This window comes from Copadichromis virginalis, linkage group LG11 (genome assembly GCF_057382275.1).
Source record: "Copadichromis virginalis isolate Kocher_CV1m ecotype Utaka linkage group LG11, C_Virginalis_male_GT1.1, whole genome shotgun sequence".
Lineage (NCBI taxonomy): Eukaryota > Metazoa > Chordata > Actinopteri > Cichliformes > Cichlidae > Copadichromis > Copadichromis virginalis.
Genome location: NC_140628.1, coordinates 19,624,268 through 19,648,637, shown reverse-complemented (window position 1 = coordinate 19,648,637; position 24,370 = coordinate 19,624,268). Strand labels below are relative to the sequence as shown.

At 42.5% G+C, this 24,370-nt stretch overlaps 1 protein-coding gene and 1 pseudogene across 1 annotated transcript; one reads left to right on the top strand and one right to left on the bottom strand.

Annotated features, from left to right (window-relative positions):
- The first annotated feature begins 9,560 nt into the window (after positions 1-9,560).
- LOC146698393 (uncharacterized) lies at positions 9,561-13,728 on the top strand (annotated as a pseudogene).
- A 2,217-nt stretch (positions 13,729-15,945) lies between these two features.
- LOC146698392 (uncharacterized) lies at positions 15,946-19,158 on the bottom strand. The gene is made up of 4 exons (XM_085472792.1): positions 18,945-19,158; positions 18,177-18,569; positions 17,513-17,629; positions 15,946-17,004 (listed from the first exon to the last, which is right to left on the bottom strand). Exons 2-4 carry the CDS (start codon positions 18,552-18,554, stop codon positions 15,946-15,948), a joined length of 1,554 nt encoding a protein of 517 aa, XP_085328918.1. The 5' UTR covers positions 18,555-18,569; positions 18,945-19,158.
- Positions 19,159-24,370: the final 5,212 nt, after the last annotated feature.

The window sequence follows — 24,370 nt, the reverse complement described above, 5'->3', positions numbered from 1 at the left end:
ATTTCTTCAAGTCAGAGAATGTTGCATATAATTACATTTTTGCTTGATGCATAAAGTTAAAAGATTAAAACTGATAAAAAACAAGTTAAAAAAAGAGACTTTTCCATTTGATTACATATAGGGCTTTGGAGCGTGATGTCACGGGGGTGGGCGTGGAAAGGATTTTGGCCCGATCCGCCATTTTGGGGGTCTAGCGCAAGTGAAAAGGGAGCGAAGTCACACACAACAGCCATGGTTCGTATTTGCTGTGTGGTCGGCTGCAATGTTCGATCACACGGCCGGCAAGAGAATAAGCTTGAAAAGGGTTTATCTTTTAATTCTTTCCCAACCCGGAAGCAACCTGAGGCAGCTCGTGTATCGATGTTACCAAACGAAGGCGTCTAGCCTGGATAGCAGCTGTGAGACAAGCTGATATCCTGTTCTCTTCCATCTCCAAATATCTGTTGGTGCTCCTGACATTTTCATTCCGGTAAGTTCTAAATATGTTCATATCACTCTTTTTAGCCTATTAGTTTTATTTTCGATGCGCTCTGAGCTCATAGCAAATTAGAACAAACATCCTACTGAGTAATTTTGCAGAACTACCTTCTATTTATAGAGATGCTAATTATTTGGCATTATTGCAGCAAACCAGCCTATGAAATGGATGAAACACATCGTGACTGGGTTCCAGCGCTACACAAGGGACCTGCTTCAAACATACCACCATGCCAATCAGATTACTTCTTCCATGTGAGGGTGAAGAGGTGACCCTCCTGGATAAGATGGTGAAGGTTTACTGCGTTTGGTGAACAGTGTGATAATAAAACCAGGGAAAAACGAAATCTGCTCCTGTTAAATATTCTTAAGTCTGTTAAAATTGCTGTATTTTTTTCAAAAGATACAGTAAATAAAGTAATGTTAGTAGTGGGTGATATCATGTAAACACTCATGATTTTGTGTAAACATTTTGTCATTTGTAAACTATAAATGACATGGATTCTACATTGTAACTGATGTGATGTTCTATAAGGTGGTTTTAATAATAAAAAAAAAAAGAGACAAAAATTAGTTTGTTTCTTTATTCAACTTTTGAACAGTGGTACTCAGTCAGTACATATTCAGTAAATGCAAATCATTTACACGGCAGTGCACTGCAGGCATAAATCTAGACCCCTAGATAAAACATTATGGGTCATTCCCACAACCCACAGCTTTACTGTGTTCCAGCAAAGTATCCAATAGCGGTGACAACTCCTCCACAGTAGCAGGTGGGATTTTTCTGTTTTGAGGACGGCTCCTTTTACCTGTCACTACAGATGGTCTGTTTATGTTTTGATTGAGAGCCTTTTTTTGGGCAGCTGAAGAGGAGAAGTCTATCTTATGGCCAACCTCTGGCGGTATCTTGGTCACATTGCCCAGCAAAGCCCAGTATGCAGGTTCATCTGTAACAGTCCTTGTGCCACGTATCAACACTGTTGCTTCTACATTAAACAGAAGAGCAGCGACATGGCTGCAGGTCTCTGCGACTCCAGCCATACAGCTGCAGTGGGCGGTTTCAACCTCCCCTGTGATGCTCACAGTGACCCATGGCTGCAATGCTGGTTCATTCAGTCTTTGAGAGTGCAGGACCTGAAACACACACAGACAAAGTTCATTTAAAGACAAGAACTAATGAGCCAAGGTCGACACAAATGTGTTTTATCTACTTTATCATAAATGTAACAAAGTGTTTAGAAAGTTAGCACATACATGTCATTTTTCATTTCTTTATGTATCCATCTATAGAACACTGCATGTTATAGTGTAAATCTGCCTGTTCTGTCAGAAACCTGCCTGCAGAAAATGAACCTAAAGTATGTAATGCAAGGATGTCATCACTTTAGAGATGGAGAAAGCATAAAGTGACAATTATGAATCACTTAATATGATAAGGAGATTCTGCAGGTCATTAATCAATGTATAAAAATAAAATGTATTTTTAGTGACACAAGATACAAACATGGAAGCAAGATGTATAATTAGGATTATTTATAATAAATATGAATAAATTAGTGCAATTTCTTTAACCATAAAGAACAACAATCCTTCAGGACAATGTCTCATCAATGCACTGAACTCACTATGTTATCCCTCTAACAGCCTCCACATGTTCTCACTGTAATTTCCCCTCATGAATGAATTTATGCTGCACTAATCTGAATGTTTGCAGGGAAATCAAACACATTTCACTCGCAGTACTCGAACTGACTTACCTTTGTTTGAATGACGACTTGAACGCGCTGACTCCACAGGCCAGGTCAGGCTACGTCAATAGCGGTTGGTCTTCAGGGTTTCTACTCCACGGCCGTATTTCATACGGGTCCACATTTCCAATGCACGCTCTTTTCTGCCAGTACCGCTGCTTCGCCTCTGGACGCAATCGGTCTCTATACAGTCCATTCTCTTTTGAGCTGCTTTTAAGCATCTTTCTTGTAGTCGTCGTTCCAACACAGTGTGTTTGTGTTGATTCGTAGACCCCGAAAATGGCGCTGCGCTCCCATAATGCATTGCGGCGTGACGTCAACTCCAAAGCCCTATTGTATTATGAATTATGCAGAAAAAGTAGAATTGAGCTGAAAGATCTATCACTTTATCACCTATTCATGTTGTAAATCGTGTTTTTAAAAAGTAACTAATGGAGGGATTGGAGCATAACTGAGCCACTGTGTGAGAGCTGAGCAGCAAAAGGAAATTTAGTGGGGTAGAAATAACTGAAAGATTAATAGGCTGTGTTTTGAGTTTTGTTCAAAAAAGAATGACTTCATATAGGAAAAAATAAATATCACCTTAAACTAGTTTTTAATTAAGCAGCAAGGCAGAAGAAAGTCGGGCTGTATCAAGACACGAGGACTAAACCCCAATTCAACCAGACCCAGAACTGATCCGGAATTAAAACAGGACTACAACAGTTCAAAATCAGGACTACAAAACAGAACCAGAATCAAAACTAGATGATAGTAGCACTAAAAATCATCATAGACCTGCACTACACTTATTTTTTAAGTCTACCAAAGTACACTATTTAGATTCAGAAAAGTTTATATAATTATTTAGCCTTCATAAGCCTGCATAACTTAATAAATATAGAATTTGAAAAGTAACAAATGGTATCTAAAAAGTTACACTAGGTACTGGATACATGTTCTGATGAGTTTTGGCAAACAACCATTTGACTAACATATGTGTCTCACCTGCTCTTGTTCCATCTCTGTTCTGTCCTCATTCTCCATCTCCCTCTCTGTTCCTCTCTCTCCCTCTTTGTGCTGACAATCAAGCCAAACACCAACATCATCAAATATACAGTTGAAACCAGATATTTACACACTCTTCAGATAAAAACACACTTTTTTAATTGTAACATCAAATCAGACTAAATGTTTAATTTTTTAGATTGATAAATATAAAAAACATATTTGTTAACTTTTGTATTTTGTATTCAGAATTCAGCCACACTTATGGAGCTCCACAATTATTTTCGTGGTGTTTTGAGTGATAACTCTTGGATTTTTCCCATGTCAAAGAAACAGGCTCTGTGTTTTGCCTTATATGCATCCACAGCTGTGCCACCAATTTACTCACATGGACTCTACTAACCTATCAGAAGCTTCTTCAGCTCAGAATGGAATCGTCTGGAGTTTTCTTATTAATTAACAATAAATTTAGTGTATATGTACTCCTAAATTTGATGAAAGTGATTAAAATAGACAGCTCTGTCTCTCTTTATTCTGACATTTAACTAATTCAAAAGATATTTCAATATTTATTTAACCAAAACAAAACAAGTTTACTCTAAATTGATGTTGTACAGTAAAAAAAATGTTCTTGTGTTTTCCATAAAGTGTATGTAAATATCTGGTTTCAACTGTGAATATACTGCTGTGTATTGAAATTCCTCTTGTTTTGAGGTATATACTGAACAACATACAAAGCATAATATACAAAATAACATCTACCAGAGTTTTTTCTTTGAAAGAAGCCCCTTATGTCCATTCTTCTATATCAGTACATTACTGAAACCGATTTATTTAGCAGTGGAGGGTAACAACTGAAAATATGAAATAAACATACATGTAAACTAAGACTCTCTAAAGAAACAGCATTGTTGTTTTTTGGCTTTTCATTTCGCTATTTGTTGATTCACTTGAAGAGCAAGTAATGTAATATGGGTCAAGTGATCAGTTTGACATCAATCTTTTCGTGATACACATATATTTACATTATTTGTACAGTACGAATGATTTGCTTTGGTACGTGCTCGAACTTCAGTTCTCCTCTGTCTGCCTGGCTGCGCTTCTCCAACAGCAAACTCGTAGGCAGCAGCTCCCCCTGCCCCCTCGCTCAGTTGCTGAGCTCGGATCATACCAATATTAGGGGGGATTTACGCACAGTCGTAAATACGCACGTGGCGCTGACACTCACCAGTCCCCGTCCTCCTTCCTTCTGCTTAGCGTACAGCCTCAGGGTGCTGGATGGGGTGAAACCCTCTATGCATGGTCAGGAGCTTTCTTGTCTTCATGTCAGTGGCTTCTATCTCCTCCTTTGGCCAGCCTATTACCCCAGCAGGGTACCTGATCACGGGCAGGGCGTACGTGTTGATAGCACGGATCTTGTTCTTACCGTTCAGCTGACTCCTCAGGACTTGCCTGACCCTCTGCAGGTACTTGGTGGTTGCACGTTTCCTAGCAGCCTCTTCATGGTTCCCATTTGCCTGTGGGTGCCGAGGTACTTGTAGCTGTCCTCTATGACTACAATGTTGCCTTCTGGTAGTTTGATCCCCTGAGTTCTGACTACCTTCCCTCTCTTTGTTATCATCCGACTACACTTCTCCAGTCCGAACGACATTCCGATGTCATTGCTGTATATCCTGGTAGTTTGGATCAGTGAATCGATGTCTCGTTCACTCTTGGTATACAGCTTGATGTTATCAATGCACAGGAGGTGGCTGACAACTGTTCTCCTTGGTAGATCCCGCACTTGACGGTGACTTGTGCTATGGGCTTGAAGTTGGCCTCTAGTGTTGTACGCCACATCCCCATTGAGTTCTTGATGAAGGCTCTTAGGGTCCCATTGATCTTGTACAGTTCTAGGCATTCCAGGATCCATGTGTGGGGCATTGAGTCATAGGCCTTCTTGTAATCAATCCAGGCAGTGCACAGGTTGGTCAGTCTGGTCTTGCAGTCTCAGCTGATTGTTCGGTCTACCAGTAGCTGGTGTTTTGCGCCTCGGGTACACTTTGTGTTGGGTTTGTGTTTCCACAAGCCCCGCTAGTTTAGAGACTTATTCATCATGAAGAAAACAAGACAGTCAGCGATCGATCGATTTACTTGCAAGGGAGGCCTCGTCGGTGTCTACCACAAAATGACCCCGAATCCGGCCTCCGCTTGCTGCCTTTTATTGGGAAAACAGTTCACACAATACAAAGTACCTCCCCTCATAAACCCCCCTTGGTTACAAAGACAAGGCACTGTATGTATATGTGTGTGTGTGTGTGTGTGTATGCAGGTAAGAATGTGTGTGTGTGTGTGTGTGTGTGTGTGACCTCCTGCTGACCAAAAGGGTCATAAAAGCAGGAAGCAACATCACAAGAAACAGATCTTCCAGATAGAATGTATCTGCAATAAAAGCCTCTCCAGCCAGTGGTCAGAGACAACGGAATTTCTTTCATCACAGAGTTAAAACAATGTAGAGATGGTAAGCATAAAAATGACAACATTTAACAATTCACTTTAGCACTTTGCGCTTCGGGTATTCTTGCCCATCCCATTCATGCATTGAACCATGTGCCTGTTCATCTTAGCCGCTATGCCTGACAGGAGCTTCCATGTGGTGCTTAGGCAGGTTATGGTCGGTAGGGGATCGGCCACTTCTGGGGGTCCTTGAGGATCAGGACTGGCCGGCATTCGATAAGCCAATCTGGGTGTCTCTCGTCAACTAGCAGTTGGTTCATTTGTGCTGCTCGTGGATTGCAGTCAGCTTCTTCAGCCAGTAGGCGTGAACAATGTTGGGGCCTGGTGCTGTCCAACTCTTCATACTACCGACCCCTCAAAATTTATTTAACCGTTATTGCCACATATGTTTTATCTTACAGCATATATCAATAAAAACCAGGCACCAGTTTTCAGTGGTATATTTTTCACTTTCATATTTACCCTACTCTTTTTACAAGGATAATACAAAACCAGAAATCTGTATTTGCACCTCATAAAACAGGTCAACTATCAGTAAATTGAACTACATATTTATCAAGATAATTACTTTAATTGAAGTTTTTATGGTGATGATATGGTCTGATAGCACCAATGAATGCTGAAAGTTGTATTAAGGCATAAGCATGTTAAGATACTAATATCTATCTCATATGTTTAGTTCTTTTTGAGGCACTTGACAACAGATATTGAGCAGGCTACAGCAGCAGAAAACCACACCAGGTGCTGTTCTTGTCAGCTAAGTCACTGCAACAGTTCTAGCTTGACTAAAATGTTTCATTTATTTTGATATCAGATAGTTGACAGACACCTCGGCAAGACTGTATTATTCCACCACTGAATCATTGGTGGACTTCAAATAATTGGATTTTTATGAATAGACTTGTAAATGATTTTCTTAGATGAGTGATCACTGTTTAAAATGTCAGCAAAATATGCTCTAACCATGCAATCAGTTTGTGTGGTGATTCTCAATAAATCAATGTGCAGTTGTCCAGTTTAAGCCCGAAGTGAAAACCCAGACTGATTCTGTTATAGGAGAAACTGTTACAACGGGGCCCGGAGGCCAAACGTGGACCCACACGCAGATTCAATCATGAGTGCCAAGGTTACTGTTCTCACACAAGCTTTACTGCAAAAACGTCAAATGAAACATTGCCATAAGGAGAGGTTGCATGGCGTGGAAGTTTAAACAAGGGCACACTAGAGAAGTTACTGAGTGTGGAGGTCTCAAACAGGTGGCACTGTGAACAGAGGGAGAGAGATATTAGAGGAGGTGCAGCAAGGAGAAGGCTGGGGAGACAGTGGCAGTTCTGAACAGTGGCAGAGCTGCTTTTCCACCATCCCTGGACTCGCACCAGTTTGCATACAGGGAGAACCGGTCAACCGAGGATGCGATCGCCACAGTGCTGCACACATTACTGAAGCACTTGGAACACAGGAACACCTATGCACGGCTCCTCTTTGTAGACTACAGCTCGGCTTTTAATACCATCCGGCCATACAAACTCCGTCCCAAACTCCGTCCCAAACTCCACCAACTGGGACTTAACTCCTCTCTGTGCAACTGGATTGTGGACTTCCTCACTAACCGTAGACAGAGTGTCAGAGTGGGTAAGAACACCTCTTCCACCCTTGTGGTCAACACCGGTGCCCCTCAGGGGTGTGTTCTGAGCCCTCTGCTATACACTCTCTTCACCCATGACTGTATTTCCTCCTGCGCGTCCAATCTCATTGTTAAGTTTGCAGATGACACTACAGTGCTCGGACTTATATCCAACAATGATGAGACAAACTATAGGACAGAGGTGCAACAACTAGAGTCATGGTGCCACGACAATAACTTGGTCTTAAACACCAAAAAGACCAAGGAGATCATTGTAGATTTCCGGAAGAGGGGTCATAACAACCATCTACATCTCTTCATTGGCAGTGAGGCGGTGGAGAGGGTGAGCAGTTTTAAATTCTTGGGGGTAACTGTGACCGAGGACCTGTCCTGGGGCAACCATATCACCTCAGTTGTACGGAAGGCCCAACAGCGCCTCTACTACCTGAGGAGACTGCGGAGCGCACACATTCCCAGATCTCTGATGTTGAACTTCTACAACTGTGCCATCAGCAGCGTTCTGACGTATGGATTTCTAGTGTGGTTCCCCAGCTGCACCAAGGCCGATCAGCAAGCACTCCAGCGGGTGGTGAAAGAAGCTGGCAGAATTATTGGAACAAGTCTGCCAGAGATCAGTAATATCTTCCCCACTCGCTGTCTGAGGAGGGTGCACAGTATCCTGCGGGACCAACATCACCCTGCGCGCCACCTTTTCCATCTGCTGCCCTCAGGGAGAAGGTACAGGTCTATACAGGCCAGAACATCCAGACTGGCCAACAGCCTGTATCCACAGGCTGTGAGGCTCCTGAACTCTCTGCCCCCCTCTCACGGACAATAACCATATCCAACTTCTTAATAGCAATGAACTGGTCTGCATTGGTGCATCATATCTTTATTCTCTTCCCCCTCCTGCCCCCCCCCTCTTTCTTAAATAGATAACTATCATATCTGATATCATATCTCACAGTACAATAATATTGAATGGGTTGCATTGTTGTATTTTGTCATGTTTCTCAGGTCTTTGTCTGAATTTCTACGAACATTATTGCTAAGGATTGTCTTATTGCATTGGAGTCACACTGGGTTAAATATGTACACTTGGGTTTTAAGGGGTATTTATTATTTTCTTCTTTTTTTTGGGTTGTATGGAAGCCCCAAACGCAATTTCATTGTTCTTGACAATGACAATAAATAAATAAATACTAAACTGTGGAACTACTGTGAGCACAAGGAGAAGGATGTAAGTTAATCATAGACATAAATTACAAAGGGCAAAGGTGGCCTGTTACCAAGCCTGTAAGCTGACAAACTATTGAGAAATAGATAAGGACACGGGTCCTAAATACTGCCTGTTGTTAGCCCCTGAGCAAACAGGGGCAGGGAAGAGGCTCTGCTCAGAAGTGAGAACATGAAAAAAACAGCCAACTCACCTGGACCATGACGGAAACAAACGTGACTGACCACGTAACAATACACACAATAAATACCTTCTAAAACACACATACAAGCATGTACATTTGTATATAGTACAAATTACACTTTATAGTTTTTTTGTGGCTTTTCTATTTATGCACTATGTGAATACTAGGGGTGCAACGATACACAAAATTCACAGTTCGGTTCGGTTTGATACTTTGGTGTCACGGTTTTATATTTTATCGATACAAAAAATGTTCATGCCTTTTTAACTTGTCATTTATTAAAATTATAAATATATATTTTAACTCAAAAGTACAGTTTTTAAATTTAATGTTGCTGAAACAACAAAAATAATAATAAAAAAAAGTAAATCTATCTGATTGAGGAATCACTCATCTTTGGAAAAGAGAGTTTATTACAGAGAAATGGTTCTTTCCAAAATAAAAGCTATACTATACGCTTCTTCTGGGCTATATTCTCAGCAACATATTAAACATATCAGGTCCCCATAAGGAGAATCATGTGCTAACGGCTGTCTAAATGACTTGGGTAAAGTTTGTAGCATGCGTGCTTGTTGTTTTTTACGGAGCCCCGCAGGGGACATGGGAGAAAAAAAATTAAGACGGACTTTTGCGAGATCTCGCAAAAGTTTTGCAAGATCTCGCAAAACAAACTCGGGATCTCGCAAAACTTTTGCGAGATCTCGCAAAACAAACTCGGGATCTCGCAAAACTTTTGCGAGATCTCGCAAAACAAACTCGGGATCTCGCAAAACTTTTGCGAGATCTCGCAAAAGTCTGTACCATGGACCTCCAAATCAGCACTGAAACCTTAGAAACAACCACAGCGATGGAGGACACACACCCATTTGAGCGATTCATAGATTTTTACTTTGAGCTTGGACTAAACTATAAAGACATTAAAACTGTGCTTTGCAGTAGACACAGTTTTCATATAAGCGAAAGACATCTGAAGAGAGTTCTTAGCGCAAGGGGACACACTCGCCACAAAGCGTACTCTGACCTGGCCGTCTTGGTTGAATTTATAGACAACCAATTGCAGTACTCTGGGCAGCTTCACGGATACCGATGGATGTACGCTAAATGCAGGGAACATGGACTACGCGTGAGGAAAGAGGATGTGCGCTTGGTTTTGAAGGAGCTGGATCCCCGAGGCGTCGCACTGAGGCAAGCAAGACGTTTCAGGCGAAGGAACTATTTTTCAAAAGGGCCGAATTTCATCTGGCACATGGACTCCTACGACAAACTGAAGCCATATGGTATCTGTATCAATGGTAGTATTGACGGTTTCTCGAGAAAAATAATCTGGCTTAATGCATACACAACAAATAGTAATCCGAAAGTGATCGGGGGGTATTACATAGAAGCGGTGCAGCGTTTAAAGGCTGCCCTAGAGTTGTGAGGGGCGATCTTGGAACTGAAAATGGCCATGTTAGAGGCTTTCAGCGTTTCCTTGTGCCCGTGGCTCCTAACGACACCCTTGAGAGTTACTTGGAGGGAGCAAGTACCGCCAATCAAAGGATTGAATACTGGTGGCGTTTTCTTCGCAGCCAGTGTCTGGAGTTCTGGTTATCCTTATTTGCAGACATCAGAGACAACGGGTACTTTGATGGTGGGTTTCTGGACAAAAACCTCCTTCAGTTTTGTTGCATGGGACTCATCCAGGTGAGTTAATAAAATATGTTTTGTTGCGTGTATGGATGCATGTGTGTGTGAGTGAGAGATAAAGGAAACTGAGGAAGTGATAGAGAGGTAATACACGAAGTATTGTGAGAGATGAGACCTGTGCCAGGTTTAGGGAATGGAGAGACTTGCAGGAAGAAAGAGACAAGACAGGAAGAAGCGGTTGAGAGGAGCAGGGAGTAAATGAAATGAAAAATTGTGTAAATACTATAATTTAGGTTTAAGCAATCGGCCGCCTTAAGGAAGAGCTCAACAACCAAGACTACAGTAACATCTATGTTGTCAAAGGAGCTTGCAAAGAAAAGCGTCTGGACTTCTTTAAGTTGCTTGAAGACGTTTCACCTCTCATCCGAGAAGCTTCTTCAGTTCCTTTACATGTGTGTGTTCCTTCTTTTTTCCTTCAGGCTTAGAGGGAGGACAAGAAGACGGCTCCTTGGAGGACAGGACCAACTTCACACCCGATCAGATCTGCACACTGTTAGACCTCTGCCTCACCACTACATATTTCAAGTACAACGAAGGTTTTTACAGACAAAAACATGGCTGTGCCATGGGCTCCCCCGTGTCACCTATTGTAGCCAACCTTTACATGGAGGAAGTGGAAAGGAAGGCTCTTGGCTCTTTCAAAGGAAGAGTACCCAGCCACTGGTACAGATATGTGGACGACACCTGGGTCAAAATCAAGACACAAGAAGTGGAATCCTTCACTGCGCACATTAACGCTGTGGATAAAAACATCAAGTCCACCAGGGAAGACACAAAGGACAACTGTTTGCCTTTCCTGGACTGCGCCGTGCACATTGAAGAGAACGGCAAACTCAACATCGAAGTTTACCAGAAGCCCACACACACGGACCAGTACCTCCTCTTTGACTCCCATCACCCTTTGGAACACAAACTTGGAGTAATTAGGACCCTACACCACCGGGCAGAACATGTTCCCTCTAAGCCTGAAGGAAAAAAGAAGGAACACACACATGTAAAGAAGCACTCAAAACGTGCGGCTATCCTAAATGGGCATTCTTAAAGTCAGCAAAGAGGCACAGAAAAGAAGACCAGACACCAGCGAGGGAGGATAAGAAGGACAGACGCAACAACATTGTCATCCCCTATGTAGCCGGTGTATCAGAGAAACTCAGGAGAGTTTTCTCCAAGCATGACATCCCAGTGTATTTCAGACCCAGCAACACACTCAGACAGAAACTGGTTCACCCGAAAGACAAAACGCCAAAACACAAACTTAACAATGTGGTGTATGCTGTACAGTGCAGCGAGGAATGCTCAGACCTCTACATTGGAGAGACCAAACAGCCACTTCACAAGCGCATGGCACAACACAGAAGAGCCACCTCCACAGGACAAGACTCAGCAGTCCATCTGCATCTTAAGGATAAAGGACACTCTTTCAAGGATGCCAATGTTCACATTTTGGACAGAGAGGACAGATGGTTTGAAAGAGGAGTGAAAGAAGCCATCTATGTCCACTGTGAGCGACCATCTTTGAACAGAGGCGGGGGTTTACGACACCAACTCTCTGCCATCTATAATCCAGTTTTGAGATCCCTTCCCAGACGCCTTAACGCCCACTCACATCCTGGGCCATCTGACCTCAGGAATTCGCATGATAAGGTGGGGCCAGGTTTCACAATGAACACACCCGAAACTGGCTGATTGGGACCCAGGCCCAGTTTCACACCTTGGCTCAGGCGATTAGAGGATCATCAGGGGGTCCTTTTGTCCCTCTGTGGGGGGTTACTCCCACTAGGTTTATATCTGGGACTCTCCACCATTTGACCTTAGAACTGAAGAAGCTTCTCGGATGAGAGGTGAAACGTCTTCAAGCAACTTATAGAAGTCCAGATGCTTTTCTTTGCAAGCTCCTTTGACTACGATGACCTGGATGACTGAGAACCTTCACAGACCTAACATCTATGTTGTTTATGTTGACATGGCATATGAAAATTTCTTATCTATAATATTAACTATTTACAATTTGGAATTATTTTGATTGGGATATCAAAATAACTTACAAATACAAAATACAATGATCAGTGACATAAAACAAATTGATTATTATGAGGTGAGTAGATGAGCCAAGCAGGTAGTAATAAGACTAATAGTACTAATGTAAGATATCACAGCATAACAGTAACCGTAGTTAGTGTGTGAAACACTTGTACAGATGGCATTAGGTAAAGTACATGATTACAAAAATGCACACGATTGTTTAAAAATAATAAATTGCATAAATATAAGAAACCTTCCTCTCAGTGAGTGAGTTGTCTCATCGTGATTCGCGTATATGTATATACGTACATGCGATCGCATTTCTTAAATTTCTGTATTCTTTTTAACAGATGAGCTGGATGACACTGCACAGGTTTGGAATACACACTCCATCAGGCCATCAACAAACATCAATATCCCCAGTGGTCGACCTAATGTAATGTATACATTACCTGAGCTCTACGGGACAAGAGACTTCCTTTGCCCCACTGAAGAAGAACATGTTGAAATGTGTAAAACTGAGTGTGTTTTTCAACTGACCAAACCATGTGACCCCGATGTATATGAACTGTGCAACATCATCATGACTGAGTCCCATCTGACTCCACCAACAGACCCATATCAGGCTGTGAACTTGTACATGCATTTAAGAGAGAACATCATGGCATTAGTGTAAATTGCATACACTGCAGCAGAGAACATTTCTCAAAATTGACCTGTGCTATATGTGAGAAAGCTAACTTCTGGATGTTAAACAGACTGTAAACTGTAAGCTTTCTAGTACACAGTCATTTATGAGAATATCTTATATAGAAATATTTATTGTTGTGTTCCAGGAGGGTCAGTGAACTAAAGTATAAAGGGAAGTCTCTGCCTGTTAATGATATTCTGAGTGTTCTTTAGCACAAAAACATTGTAATGTTCTGTCAAATGTTATCAAGTTCCATGTCTATGTGTATTACTTCGAATTACTTTAACTGTGTATTTGGCTTGATACATGGATCAAAACATAAGACACATCTTAATTTAATGTGTTAGGAGTTTTAATGTACAGTGTTTACTCAGATAATGGTGGTTTATGTTGAGTATTTTGTAATAATTGAGTTGAGTTTTTATTTACACCATCTCTATTTGTTAATGATGGGAATGTTTAGTTGTTGATGTTGGCTAGAATACTGTTTAAAATCGAAGAGATATGCTATTATGCCTTGTTGCTTTATATATATTATAACGCCAACTGTCACATTGGCAGGCTACATGAAATGGTACTAAGGGGCATCATAATCTGAGAGGGGACACCTTGGCATTTTTCTGAACTAAGTTTCTCTGGCTAAAAATATAATTATTTTATGTCATTTTTGCTTCTTTTTTTTTAACTATTTATTCTGATTCCAGAAGAGCTTTAGTTTTTTTAATGTTGGTTAAACAAAACTGAAAAAATAAAGAACTAAATTGAGACCTTTTGAACTCTTAGAATTTCTAATAGATATAAACATTCTTTTTTGGTCACTGAATTTATCTGAAGCTTATTTTATCAGCTGAATAACAAATTCTTTGCACCCACCTGTTCTGTTACATTCGAATGCTATTTTTGCAAAACTCACCACTTCTGAAAGGATGATATGTGTTGTTGAACTACCGGACAAATAAACTGAAATCTAATCAATTTCTAATTTTTTTTTGGACTATGTAGTACAGACAACTAAAAAATTGCAAATGACAAAAGCATATCGACAACATCTGTGTATTGACTGCCTGTGTTCCCAGGCACTTTAATTTCAGAGAAGGGTAGTCAGAAGTGCATAATCTGTCAAAAATGTAGCAATATTTTATAATTAACAATATATACTATTTAATCTAATTAGAAATCCTGGCCTACAATCTTGTTTATCCAAGAAACTGTTAAATCTGATTATCATTGCTTGTTAATTTGTAATTATATAAGACGGTATAAAGAATTGTGAATCATCTGTATGTCACATTATGGCAAAGTCCTTTCAAAAAAAATAACTTGTGATGGCAATATGATTTTTAACAAAACAACTAGTAAACATTTTGGAAGCTAATCAAGGGAAAATAGGACTTATTGTTACAAGATGTTTATAGGCCACATCAGCTTTAAGAATTTGTAAACAGGATCTTATCATTAACTTTCAATAACTTCTTTCGCAACCATAGTGACATTCTTTACTAATATTAATGGACTTTTCACCCTAAAATCAAATTTACACATTTTTCTGTTCGCTAGCTGTAGTATTCCTTAATCCACATTGCTTTAGTGTGAGTTGCCCAATTTTAGAGATATTGACTGTACAAGCCTACCCTTCTCTTGTTTCACATGGTACTTAATGCTTAGTAGCAATGTCTTTATGTAGACCTTATGTAGCTTCATGTTGTTTTTCAACAAGGAAGAGATCTCTACAGCTAATATCTCCCAAAACTAGGCAACTCACAACAAAACATTCTAGATGGATAAACAGCAAGCCAATGTGTGTCACTGTGGGGTATGCAGGTGTGTTGACAGAACGTACCCAAAAGCAGACAAGGAGAGAGAGAGGACAATGAACTTAAAACAAAAGAGAGCCTTTATTCTGGCTGATGGCAGGAGTAAAAGAAAACAATGACAATGTGTACAGCAAATTTTGATGTGATATGTCTCTCTAACGCTAAACACAAACCTTGTTTTCAACAGAAGTTAAAGATGCGGTCATTTTCAAAGAATTTTAAACAATAAAGAGTCCTTGTGAAATCTGACCTAACATACAACTAAACCATCAGAAAATTAAATTTGTGACTGCTTGTTATACGGCTGAATATATCAAATGCTTCAATGACAAAATGAAACAAGACAGAATTTATGAACTCAAGGATAATCATACAAATAACAATTACAGCTGTAACCATTAGTACACTCATCAAGTTCAAATGATGTCCATTTCAAAGTAATTGCTGGAAAGGACATTGTCGAACTCTGCTGCTGCTGCAGGATTGCTCTCCCCCCGCTTCAGGACACCTACACCAGGAGATGCCGGACTAGAGCAGCGCAGATACTGAAGGACCCGTCCCATCCTGGCAACAAACTGTTCCAACTTCTGCAATCTGGTAGAAGGTTCCGCATCTTCTGGGCAAGGACAGAGAGACTCAAGAGGAGCTTCTATCCCCAAGCCATCCGTGCCCTAAACACACACACCCGCCCGCTCACATCATCTATAATTGACTGAGACAGGACTCTTCCAGACACTAAACCAAGGCACAATGTACATTTCAATTCCTTTAATTTTAAATATGTTTATATTGTCTATCCTGTAAAATAGTCAGATGTCTATTCATATTAATGTACAGAATTCACCTGCTTGCTGCTACTACTGCACATTCACCCAATGTATATACTACATATATATATATATATATATATATATATATATATATATATATATATATATATATGTCAGGCTACATTTCACTGTGTGTTATACTTGTATAACTATGCATGTGACAAATAAAGAACCTTGAACTCTGTGCGAAATTCAGGATAAGAACTGTAAGTGCATGGCACTTCAAGGGTAGCTCCACAGGTGTGAGCAACAGGCCTTCTGTTGAGCCCAGTTTCAGCATTAAAGCACACCAAAATTTTGTCAACACATATCACAGAAGATCCTGTGCAGAAGTGCAGGATTTTTTCAGCTTTGGTTTCATCAGCGTTTTTAACATAACGCTGAAGATGGTTAAATGTTATTTGTTCTCCGTGAGGCAGCATCAATTTTGTTGTTTGAAATAGCTGCACTAGTCTTTTGCCTGTGGCCTTCTTTGTCTCATACAGAGACAACACACTTTCCTTGTCTGCCAGTTTTAGCTGCAGATGTGCCATGGGTGTGGAGAAGCAATCCATTATATACTTTGGCTCTTGGAGAATGGCCTTATGAGCCATTGTTTCAATGGCAGGCTGCATGTTGTTCTTAGGTGGTAGGAAGTGGGAACCCATCCTTGTAAAGAGGTCAAGCAGGTCCTCTTCATCATTTTCATCCATTGTGCCTTGGAGCGCCTTCTCAACAGCTGATCTCTCAACAGGAGGGAGATAGTTGAGAAACAATGCAATCAGAATGTCTACATCAACTGAGTCCATTCCGTGGATGCAAGCTAAAATGAAAGCCCTTGACAGCCTCACTGGAAAGACACCATGGTCTAGTAAGCCTTTCACCCATATCTGCCCAACAGCTTGCCATTCAGCCTCACTAAAGTCTGGCCTCAGCCTTGGAACTCGTTCATTTTCACCTTCACACTGTTCCAAAAATTGCTCCCAAAATGCAGTGTAAACCTCCCTTGACACCCCAGCATCATCAACAGCATTTTCATTTACAAAGTTCATCTTTAAAGTCTCATTCAGAATGCGACTGTCCATAAATACAGCCAAAAGATCATCAACAACTTTTATCCTGCGAATTGATACATGTAGGGGGCTCTGTGGGTCTCCTGAATTTGATGGGGAAAGTTGGTTGCTTGAATCTAAAGGCAAACCTTGTGCGATGAAATTCAGTCCATGGTCCTGAGTAAAAGACAAAACATGCACATTCCATAAGAAATGCAAATGAATTGTACAGATTACACAATATCAATGTTCTGAAAAAGTTTGAAATTTATTTGTCTAATTTTAGTGGGCTGTACATTCCCAAACCATGGTTGCACTGACAATTTATATATAACATTAACATTGTGGCCTGATGGATGTCCTTGTATGCCTCACAGAAAATTATACAAGTGTTCTTTACATGTATGAGAAGACTCACTTCTGTGCAAAATAGGTAGAGAACACAATAGTGACACCAAAACAATGTCTCACTGCTGTGTTATGTAAATAATTTGATTTCAAGACTAAATTTCCTGTTTAATCTTATCTTAATGTAAAACACTGGAATTGTCTCTCAACTGACAATATCCTTTTAATTCAAATGGACCCACAAACTGCCATATCCTCAGAAAATAGCATGACATTTTGGCATCTCTACAGTATGTAAAGGTAGGTGTTTATGGTTGCCTGAATTGATCCATCTTACCTGTGCAATCTGGGGTGCTTCCTCCTGTATTGACTGCATATGGGGTGTGGGCAAGCCATTAGCTGAAGACAATGGTAGCAGGAAACCATCCATAGGTAATCCATTTGTGTCAGCATTCTGAGAAGGATATATTGCATTAATTGACAACAGACACCTTAACCCTTCAAGATTAGAAGACTCTTCTTCAATCTTCTACCTTGGCTTATTCTAAATCATGAATGTTCTTAAAAAGTCTGCAAAATATGTCAATAGGTCTTAAGAAATAGAACAAAAATACACCTCTTTATTTTCAGCCTACATGTCTCACTTACAAGAGTAAAAAGACATATTACAGTGGAATTCCACAGGTTTTTATCAGATCTTGATGTACTTCTTACTACTTAAAATGTTGTATTATTGCTGCAAAAAAAAATCAAGTTTTAAACAAACAAGAGATGAATTCTGATTAATAGAAATCGAGCAATTGTTTCACAGTACTGTAAGTTATTTCTTTTAAAAGAATATTACAGAAAATAACACACATACTTAAATTTTGTCCAAGCAGGAATGCATGATCAGCTTTTTTTAAAATCAGAACTATGCAAGTTACTGAATTTGATTATTAATAAATTTCCATATTTTGTCACACTTAAACCATATCAACCACAACTGTCCATGGTCTTACCCGTCTGAGATCCTCACTGTTGACATAATTCAGGGTTATCACGACTGTGTCATCACCATCTGCTCTGACAAGATCCTCTTCAGGATTCCATACAACCGTATCCGCTTCGTCTATGTGTGGAAAACAAAATTCCAAATCTTTTGGAAGTTTGTCCCGGGACTCTAGTTTGAAGGATTTGTTAGGAACTATACTGGTCAGATCAATAATTTCAGAGCAGTGGTCAGGGAAATCATGATCACTTGAGTCAGTCTGCTGCCGCTGTCCCACGACAGTGTTTTTAATGTCTGTTGGGGTTGAATGCATATGATGGGATTTTCCTGGACTTTGTGTTGTCACTGCCTCACAGAGTGATTTCAGTTTTTTTGGATTGTGTTCCATCTGGAAATTGTGAATCTGTGAACCAGAAAACAAACACAAGACACAAACGAAAATAATTCAATTATTTTTTCAGCAGCCAGTCATTTTGTACATGTCAATGAATACAAAGCTGTAAGTCTTTCACAGATGTATTAAATGTACCTTACCACACAAGTCAACAACAAATTCCTGGAATAATTTCATCCTACAGAAGTGCAAATATTCGTAGATGTACATAAAGCACTTGAATAAGACAACTCTTTATTGCAGTTGCACAGTCATACCTAGTACAATAGTACAACAAAATTAGAAAATGTCGCATGTTACCACCGAGCACTACTAAACACGACAAAATACAGTAACTTTAAAGTGATCATTATTTGTAATAATAACTTTCTTATTTTAACAAACCTGTTTGCCAGTGTCACTGTCAGATGAATCCCCATGTTCAAGTAGATCTGGGACAAAATCATCTGTCTCACTGTCAAATCCAAGTAATGTCACCGGTGAATCTTCTTCAGTTATGCTGACAGAAAAATCCTCTTCAGATGAGGACTGAACTGTTAACAGTGTTTCATCTTTCTTGCATGTCTTGTTCCTCCACCATTTCTGGTTCTCACTTGACGGTATTCATTACTGCTTAAATGAAGCCATCCGATTTCAATTTTTCTGCAGGTCTTCTCTCCTGCAGTATTTTATTTCTCTGTCTTGCCATCCCTTCACTTTGCTTGTGGAACACACCTGATGAACCACACAGCATTCCTTTGGTTTTTGATCTTACTTTCCGTGTCGCAATTTTATCTCTTAGGTTCTGCAGAAGAGTCTCTTTATCTGTGCTGTACTTAGTTTGTTGACAGAAGGACTGGACAGCTACTCTGTCACCATATGTCCTTATGTATTTTGCCATTTGTCCATCAGTCATGACGAACAGCACTGCCTTATCCACCTGCAGACATAAAACATTAGAGAAATGCTATTAATATACTTTTACTCTAGGAAGCCACACTAGCACACATGGAATACTAACTGTATTAGAATAGAGTTCTTAATCACTGTTCATGATCATTATCAAAAGTTACTCTGTCAACTTCTGTCTTATTACTTTACTGTTGCTGTGTTAGTATTAGTATAGTAATAGTAGTAGATATTTATATACTACGTTACTAAAAAATATTTTGCTAGTAAGGTATAAGTAAGGTAAGTTCCACCAAGTATTTGGTGCCATGGTGTCCATGTTACCATGGTAATGGCACAGCCAGATAACAACATCCAAATTCATGGGCTGCAACCTCTTTTTTTTTAACTTTATTTATCACATTGTCCAAATTCATGGGCTGCATCCTCCTGAGGACGCTTTTGTAGACCGATTATGTCACAGCGATGCGATCCAAATTCATAGACTCCTTTTTTTTAAAATTTGCACAGAAATGTACAACAATTATGGCAATCTCTACAAAGATTCTATTTTAAATTCGTAAACTCCTCCGAATGCAGCGGACAAATGCGTCCTCCTTTTCACCGATTTTTTTTTTTTTTTAATTATTGAACTTTATTAAGAAACAGTATACAGAACATGTATACAACCAGAACAAAATTAACATATGCCAGGGGGTGTAATACAAAGAATTACAAACATTCACTTTTCACCGAATTTGAAGGATGGGTCGGGTGTGTGCTTCGTGGCCCACCATATCCCAGAATTCAAAGTGCGGCCCAGCCAAACTCCAGTTTCCGGTAATGGCAGCCGTTAATAAGTTTTAAAATGACCGTTATTAATCTTTCTGGGTCACAAAATAAACTTTTAACATATTTCAGGGGAGAACGTGGGTATATAAACTTGAAATATCTGCTCGGTTTATCAAGATATCGCATATTTACAAAAGTGCTTCGACGTTTTCCTTGATGTCTGTTACCCACCAGCTCGATAGGTAGCCAAGAGCTCAAGGGTCACTAAAGCCGCCGAGAACGGCACAACTCCCGGCATATTATTTTCAGATCACCACGGACTTTTGCTACTCAGGCTAAACGTAATATATAAAACACTTAGACAACCTAAAAATGTTAATGTTTGGCTTTTTTCAGTGTTTCATTTGTTCGTGAGTAAAACGGTTTGGCTGAGATTAAAGTTATTAGATTAAATTCGATAAAATAAAACTTTATTAATCCCCCAGGTGGGTTCCACCTTGGTTTTACACCGCTTAATCAACGTCAAACAGAAAACTGATTAAACAGAAGTGTGAGATGGTCGAGAATTTACTCCAGTGTCGTCTTATATTTTAGATAGAAAGGAGCAGACGGACGAGCTTATTACACTCCACCGAGACAGCGGTGACGCTAATCAGAAGGCTAGACCGTCCAATTTCCCCAGCCATTTACTTCCGGCCTACCCGACCTTCTGAGGACCCAGCCCACGTAGACCACGAAGCCCGAGTCCTCGGGAGGATGCAGCCCATGAATTTGGACACGATTTGAAATTTCAAAACATATGTGCACTTAACGAGTTATGTTTAATGAACCTGAACATATTGTAACGATGGTTAAGTGTTACTGGACAGTGACATGTTGGTTTTCTCTGCACACTGTTGTTGTTCCTTTAAGATTCATGTTTGGTTGGGCTGCAGGAAGTAGTGAGGGTGGTGTACAGGAAGGGGTGGGGGGACCTGGTTGTTCTGTGTGTGTGCCAGGCTGAAGAGAGGTGTAGTTCGAGAGCGCTTCCCCCTGAGTTAACAACCCGCTGGCTTATGTGCCGAATAAACGGACAAACTGAGACCCCAACCGTCTGGTTCTTGTGAACGTTACATTGGTGTCAGAAGTGAAGAAAGAAAAAAGAACCCCAGAACGCCCGAGACCCTGTTGCCGGCGACGCTTGCCGTTACGAGACGAGGATGTTGCCGGGCAGGATTAAGAAGGAGACGGAGGAGAGGGAGGAGAGGGAGGTTCGTCCGCGCTCGCCCGCCCATGGAGTGAGGGAAACGGCGCTGCGGCTGTCTGCAGAGGCTGGATTTTCTCCAGGTTTGACTAGGCTCGGGAACTGTTCGCACAGCGGCCGCGATTCCGGCGGGAAGGAGTCGACCTCGCTTGGCGCGCCGTCACGTGATGTAAACAAACATGGCGGCGCCCAGCAAGCTGCAGCAAATATAAAAACGCCTAAGTTCAGCGGCAAGACGCCATGGGAAGTGTTTATCGCACAGTTCGAGCTGTTAGCTGTTGCAGCTGGCTGGTCTGAGGAACATAAAGCTCTCCAATTGGCTTTGTGCCTGTGTGAGGATGCAGCTGCATGCCTGCTGCTGCTGACCGAGGAGCAGAGGGGAGATTATAATGCTCTGGTCGGAGCACTTCAGAGGCGCTTCGGGCAGTATAACCAACCAGTGCTGCTGAGGTCGGAGTTCCACAACAGACGCAGATTGCCAGGTGAGCCCCTCCGCATTTTGGCCCATGAAGTCGAGTGCCTTTGCCGGAGGGCGTATGACAGCATGCCACCATCAGTGCAGGCGGAGTTAGCTCGGGACCAGTTCCTGCAGGCCCTGAGCCCTAAAGAGCTCCGCATGCAAACTCAGCTTGCTCGGCCGGCCACACTCAGTGCAGCCCTGGAGCTAGCGTTGGAGAGGGAGATGCTTGCAGGATCCTCTGGGGGCGCTGACGACGCACACGTGGTGAGGGCTGTGTCAGCACCTGTGGAACAGATGGAGACGCCAGCGGGCCTGTGCAGTTTGGTGCAGACAGCTTCGCTGCAGTCGCCTTCCCCTCGGGCTGGCCCACACCGCCGACCTCAGAGCTGCTGGGGATGTGGACAAGTCGGACACCTCATCAGGCAGTGCCCCAAGCTTGCAGCGGTTCAGGGAAACGCCCACGGGCCCGTGTAGGCGGGAGTACACGGGCCTGGGAGAACGACATCCCCACACCACCGCCACCTCCACCCGGTGCGGCCATCACTGTGGGCTGGACCCAGGTTGGCGGCTTTTGCCATGTTCCAGTGACGATTGCGGGGGTGTCCTGTACGGCCCTGCTGGACACGGGATCCAATGCAACGCTGGTCCGACCCGATATTGTCCCAACCGGAGCTGCTGTACAACCGACTAACGTGCAACTTAAGACTGTGACCGGTGATCTGGCCCCAATGAGAGGGAAGGGAGTGTTCCAGTTCAAGGTGGGGGACCTCGGTGTGTCTTATGCTGCCTGGGTGGCTGACGTGCAGGACGCCTGCATCCTTGGGCTGGATTTTTTACGAGCCATTGGTGGTGTACTGGACTTAGGCAAAGGCCTCCTCGTACTCCCTGATGGGAAGAAGGTGCCGCTTATTCCTCCCCCGGTCTGCACAGCATCTGCCGCGGCGTCCACCTCCACCGCAGAGACCCCTGCAGACCCGCCAGCAGAACAGCGAGCGGAGGAGGAGGAGGAGGAGAGGCTCTCAGCAGTGAGGAGTATCTGGTCAAAGAACTGTGAGGGGCTGACTCCACAGCAGCAAGAGAGTCTATGGCAGGTACTAAAAGAGTTTAGTGACATTTTTGCCCTGAAAGAAAGTGATGTTGGCTTGACACACTTGGTAGAGCACGTCATTGAGACCGGGGATGCCCAGCCTATTAAAGTGCGCCCCCGCCGCCTGCCCCTGGCTCATCAGGAGGCTGCAGACAGGGAGCTGTGTGAAATGATGAAGGCGGGCATCATAGAACCATCTGATAGCCCGTGGGCCTCCGCGGTGGTGATGGTGCCTAAGAAAAAAAGTCCTAGGATGCGTTTCTGTGTGGACTACAGACCACTCAACAAAGTGACGAAGAAAGACTCTTACCCCCTTCCCAGGATTGATGAGTCCCTCGACTTAGTAGCCGGGTCCTCCTGGTTTTCCACCCTGGACCTGCGGAGTGGCTACTGGCAGGTGCCACTGTCCCCGGAATCCAGACCGAAGACAGCCTTCTGCACTAACAGGGGACTATGGCAGTTCAAAGTCCTGAGTTTTGGCCTTTGCAACGCTCCTGCGACCTTCGAGAGGCTCATGGACAGTGTGCTGGCTGGCGTCCCACGGCAACGGTGTCTGGTTTACCTGGATGATCTTCTAGTGCACGGGAGCTCCTTTGATGCTGCCCTGGATGCCCTGAGACAAGTGTTGGAGAGGGTGGCGGCTGCAGGCCTGAAGCTGCATCCCGACAAGTGCCACTTCATGAGGAGGGAGGTGGAGTTTCTGGGCCACAAGCTGGGTCGTGAGGGCATCAGCACTTTGGAGGAAAAAATTCACACCATTACCGAGTGGCCCACACCAGCAGACCAGAAACAGCTCAAAAGCTTCCTAGGACTGGCGTCTTATTACAGGAGGTTTGTGAAGGGCTTTTCCTCCATAGCTGCACCACTCTTCCACCTGCTGCAGAAGGACCGTGACTTCATCTGGACCCAGGACTGTCAGCAGGCGTTCGACACCCTCCGCAGATCGCTGACAGAGTCCCCAGTCCTTGCCCCCCCTGACCCCGCCCTGCCTTTTGTCCTGGACACTGACGCAAGTAATGTGGGGCTGGGAGCGGTGTTGTCGCAGGTTGGACCGGAAGGGGAGAAGGTGGTGGCGTACTTCAGCCGGGTCCTGAACAGGAGCGAGCGGCGCTACTGTGTCACACGACGAGAGCTGTTGGCTGTGGTGGCGGGGGTGAGACACTTTAAATACTACCTGTGCGGCACAGCATTTGTTGTCAGAACTGATCATGCTGCCCTTCAGTGGCTGATGTCTTTCAGGGAGCCAGAGGGACAGGTGGCTCGCTGGCTGGAGGAGCTCCAAGCCTTCAATTTCACCGTGGAGCACAGAGCAGGGACGCACCATTCTAACGCAGACGCCCTCTCTCGCCGCCCATGTGCTG

Excerpts from the sequence above, each read along its gene's own strand:
- LOC146698392 (XM_085472792.1), bottom strand. The coding sequence starts at position 18,554 with ATGGAACACAATCCAAAAAAACTGAAATCACTCTGTGAGGCAGTGACA. Across the intron at positions 17,630-18,176 it reads ACAGTGAGGATCTCAGACGG|AATGCTGACACAAATGGATT; the intron begins GTAAGACCATGG and ends TATCCTTCTCAG. Across the intron at positions 17,005-17,512 it reads AAGCACCCCAGATTGCACAG|GACCATGGACTGAATTTCAT; the intron begins GTAAGATGGATC and ends TCTTTTACTCAG.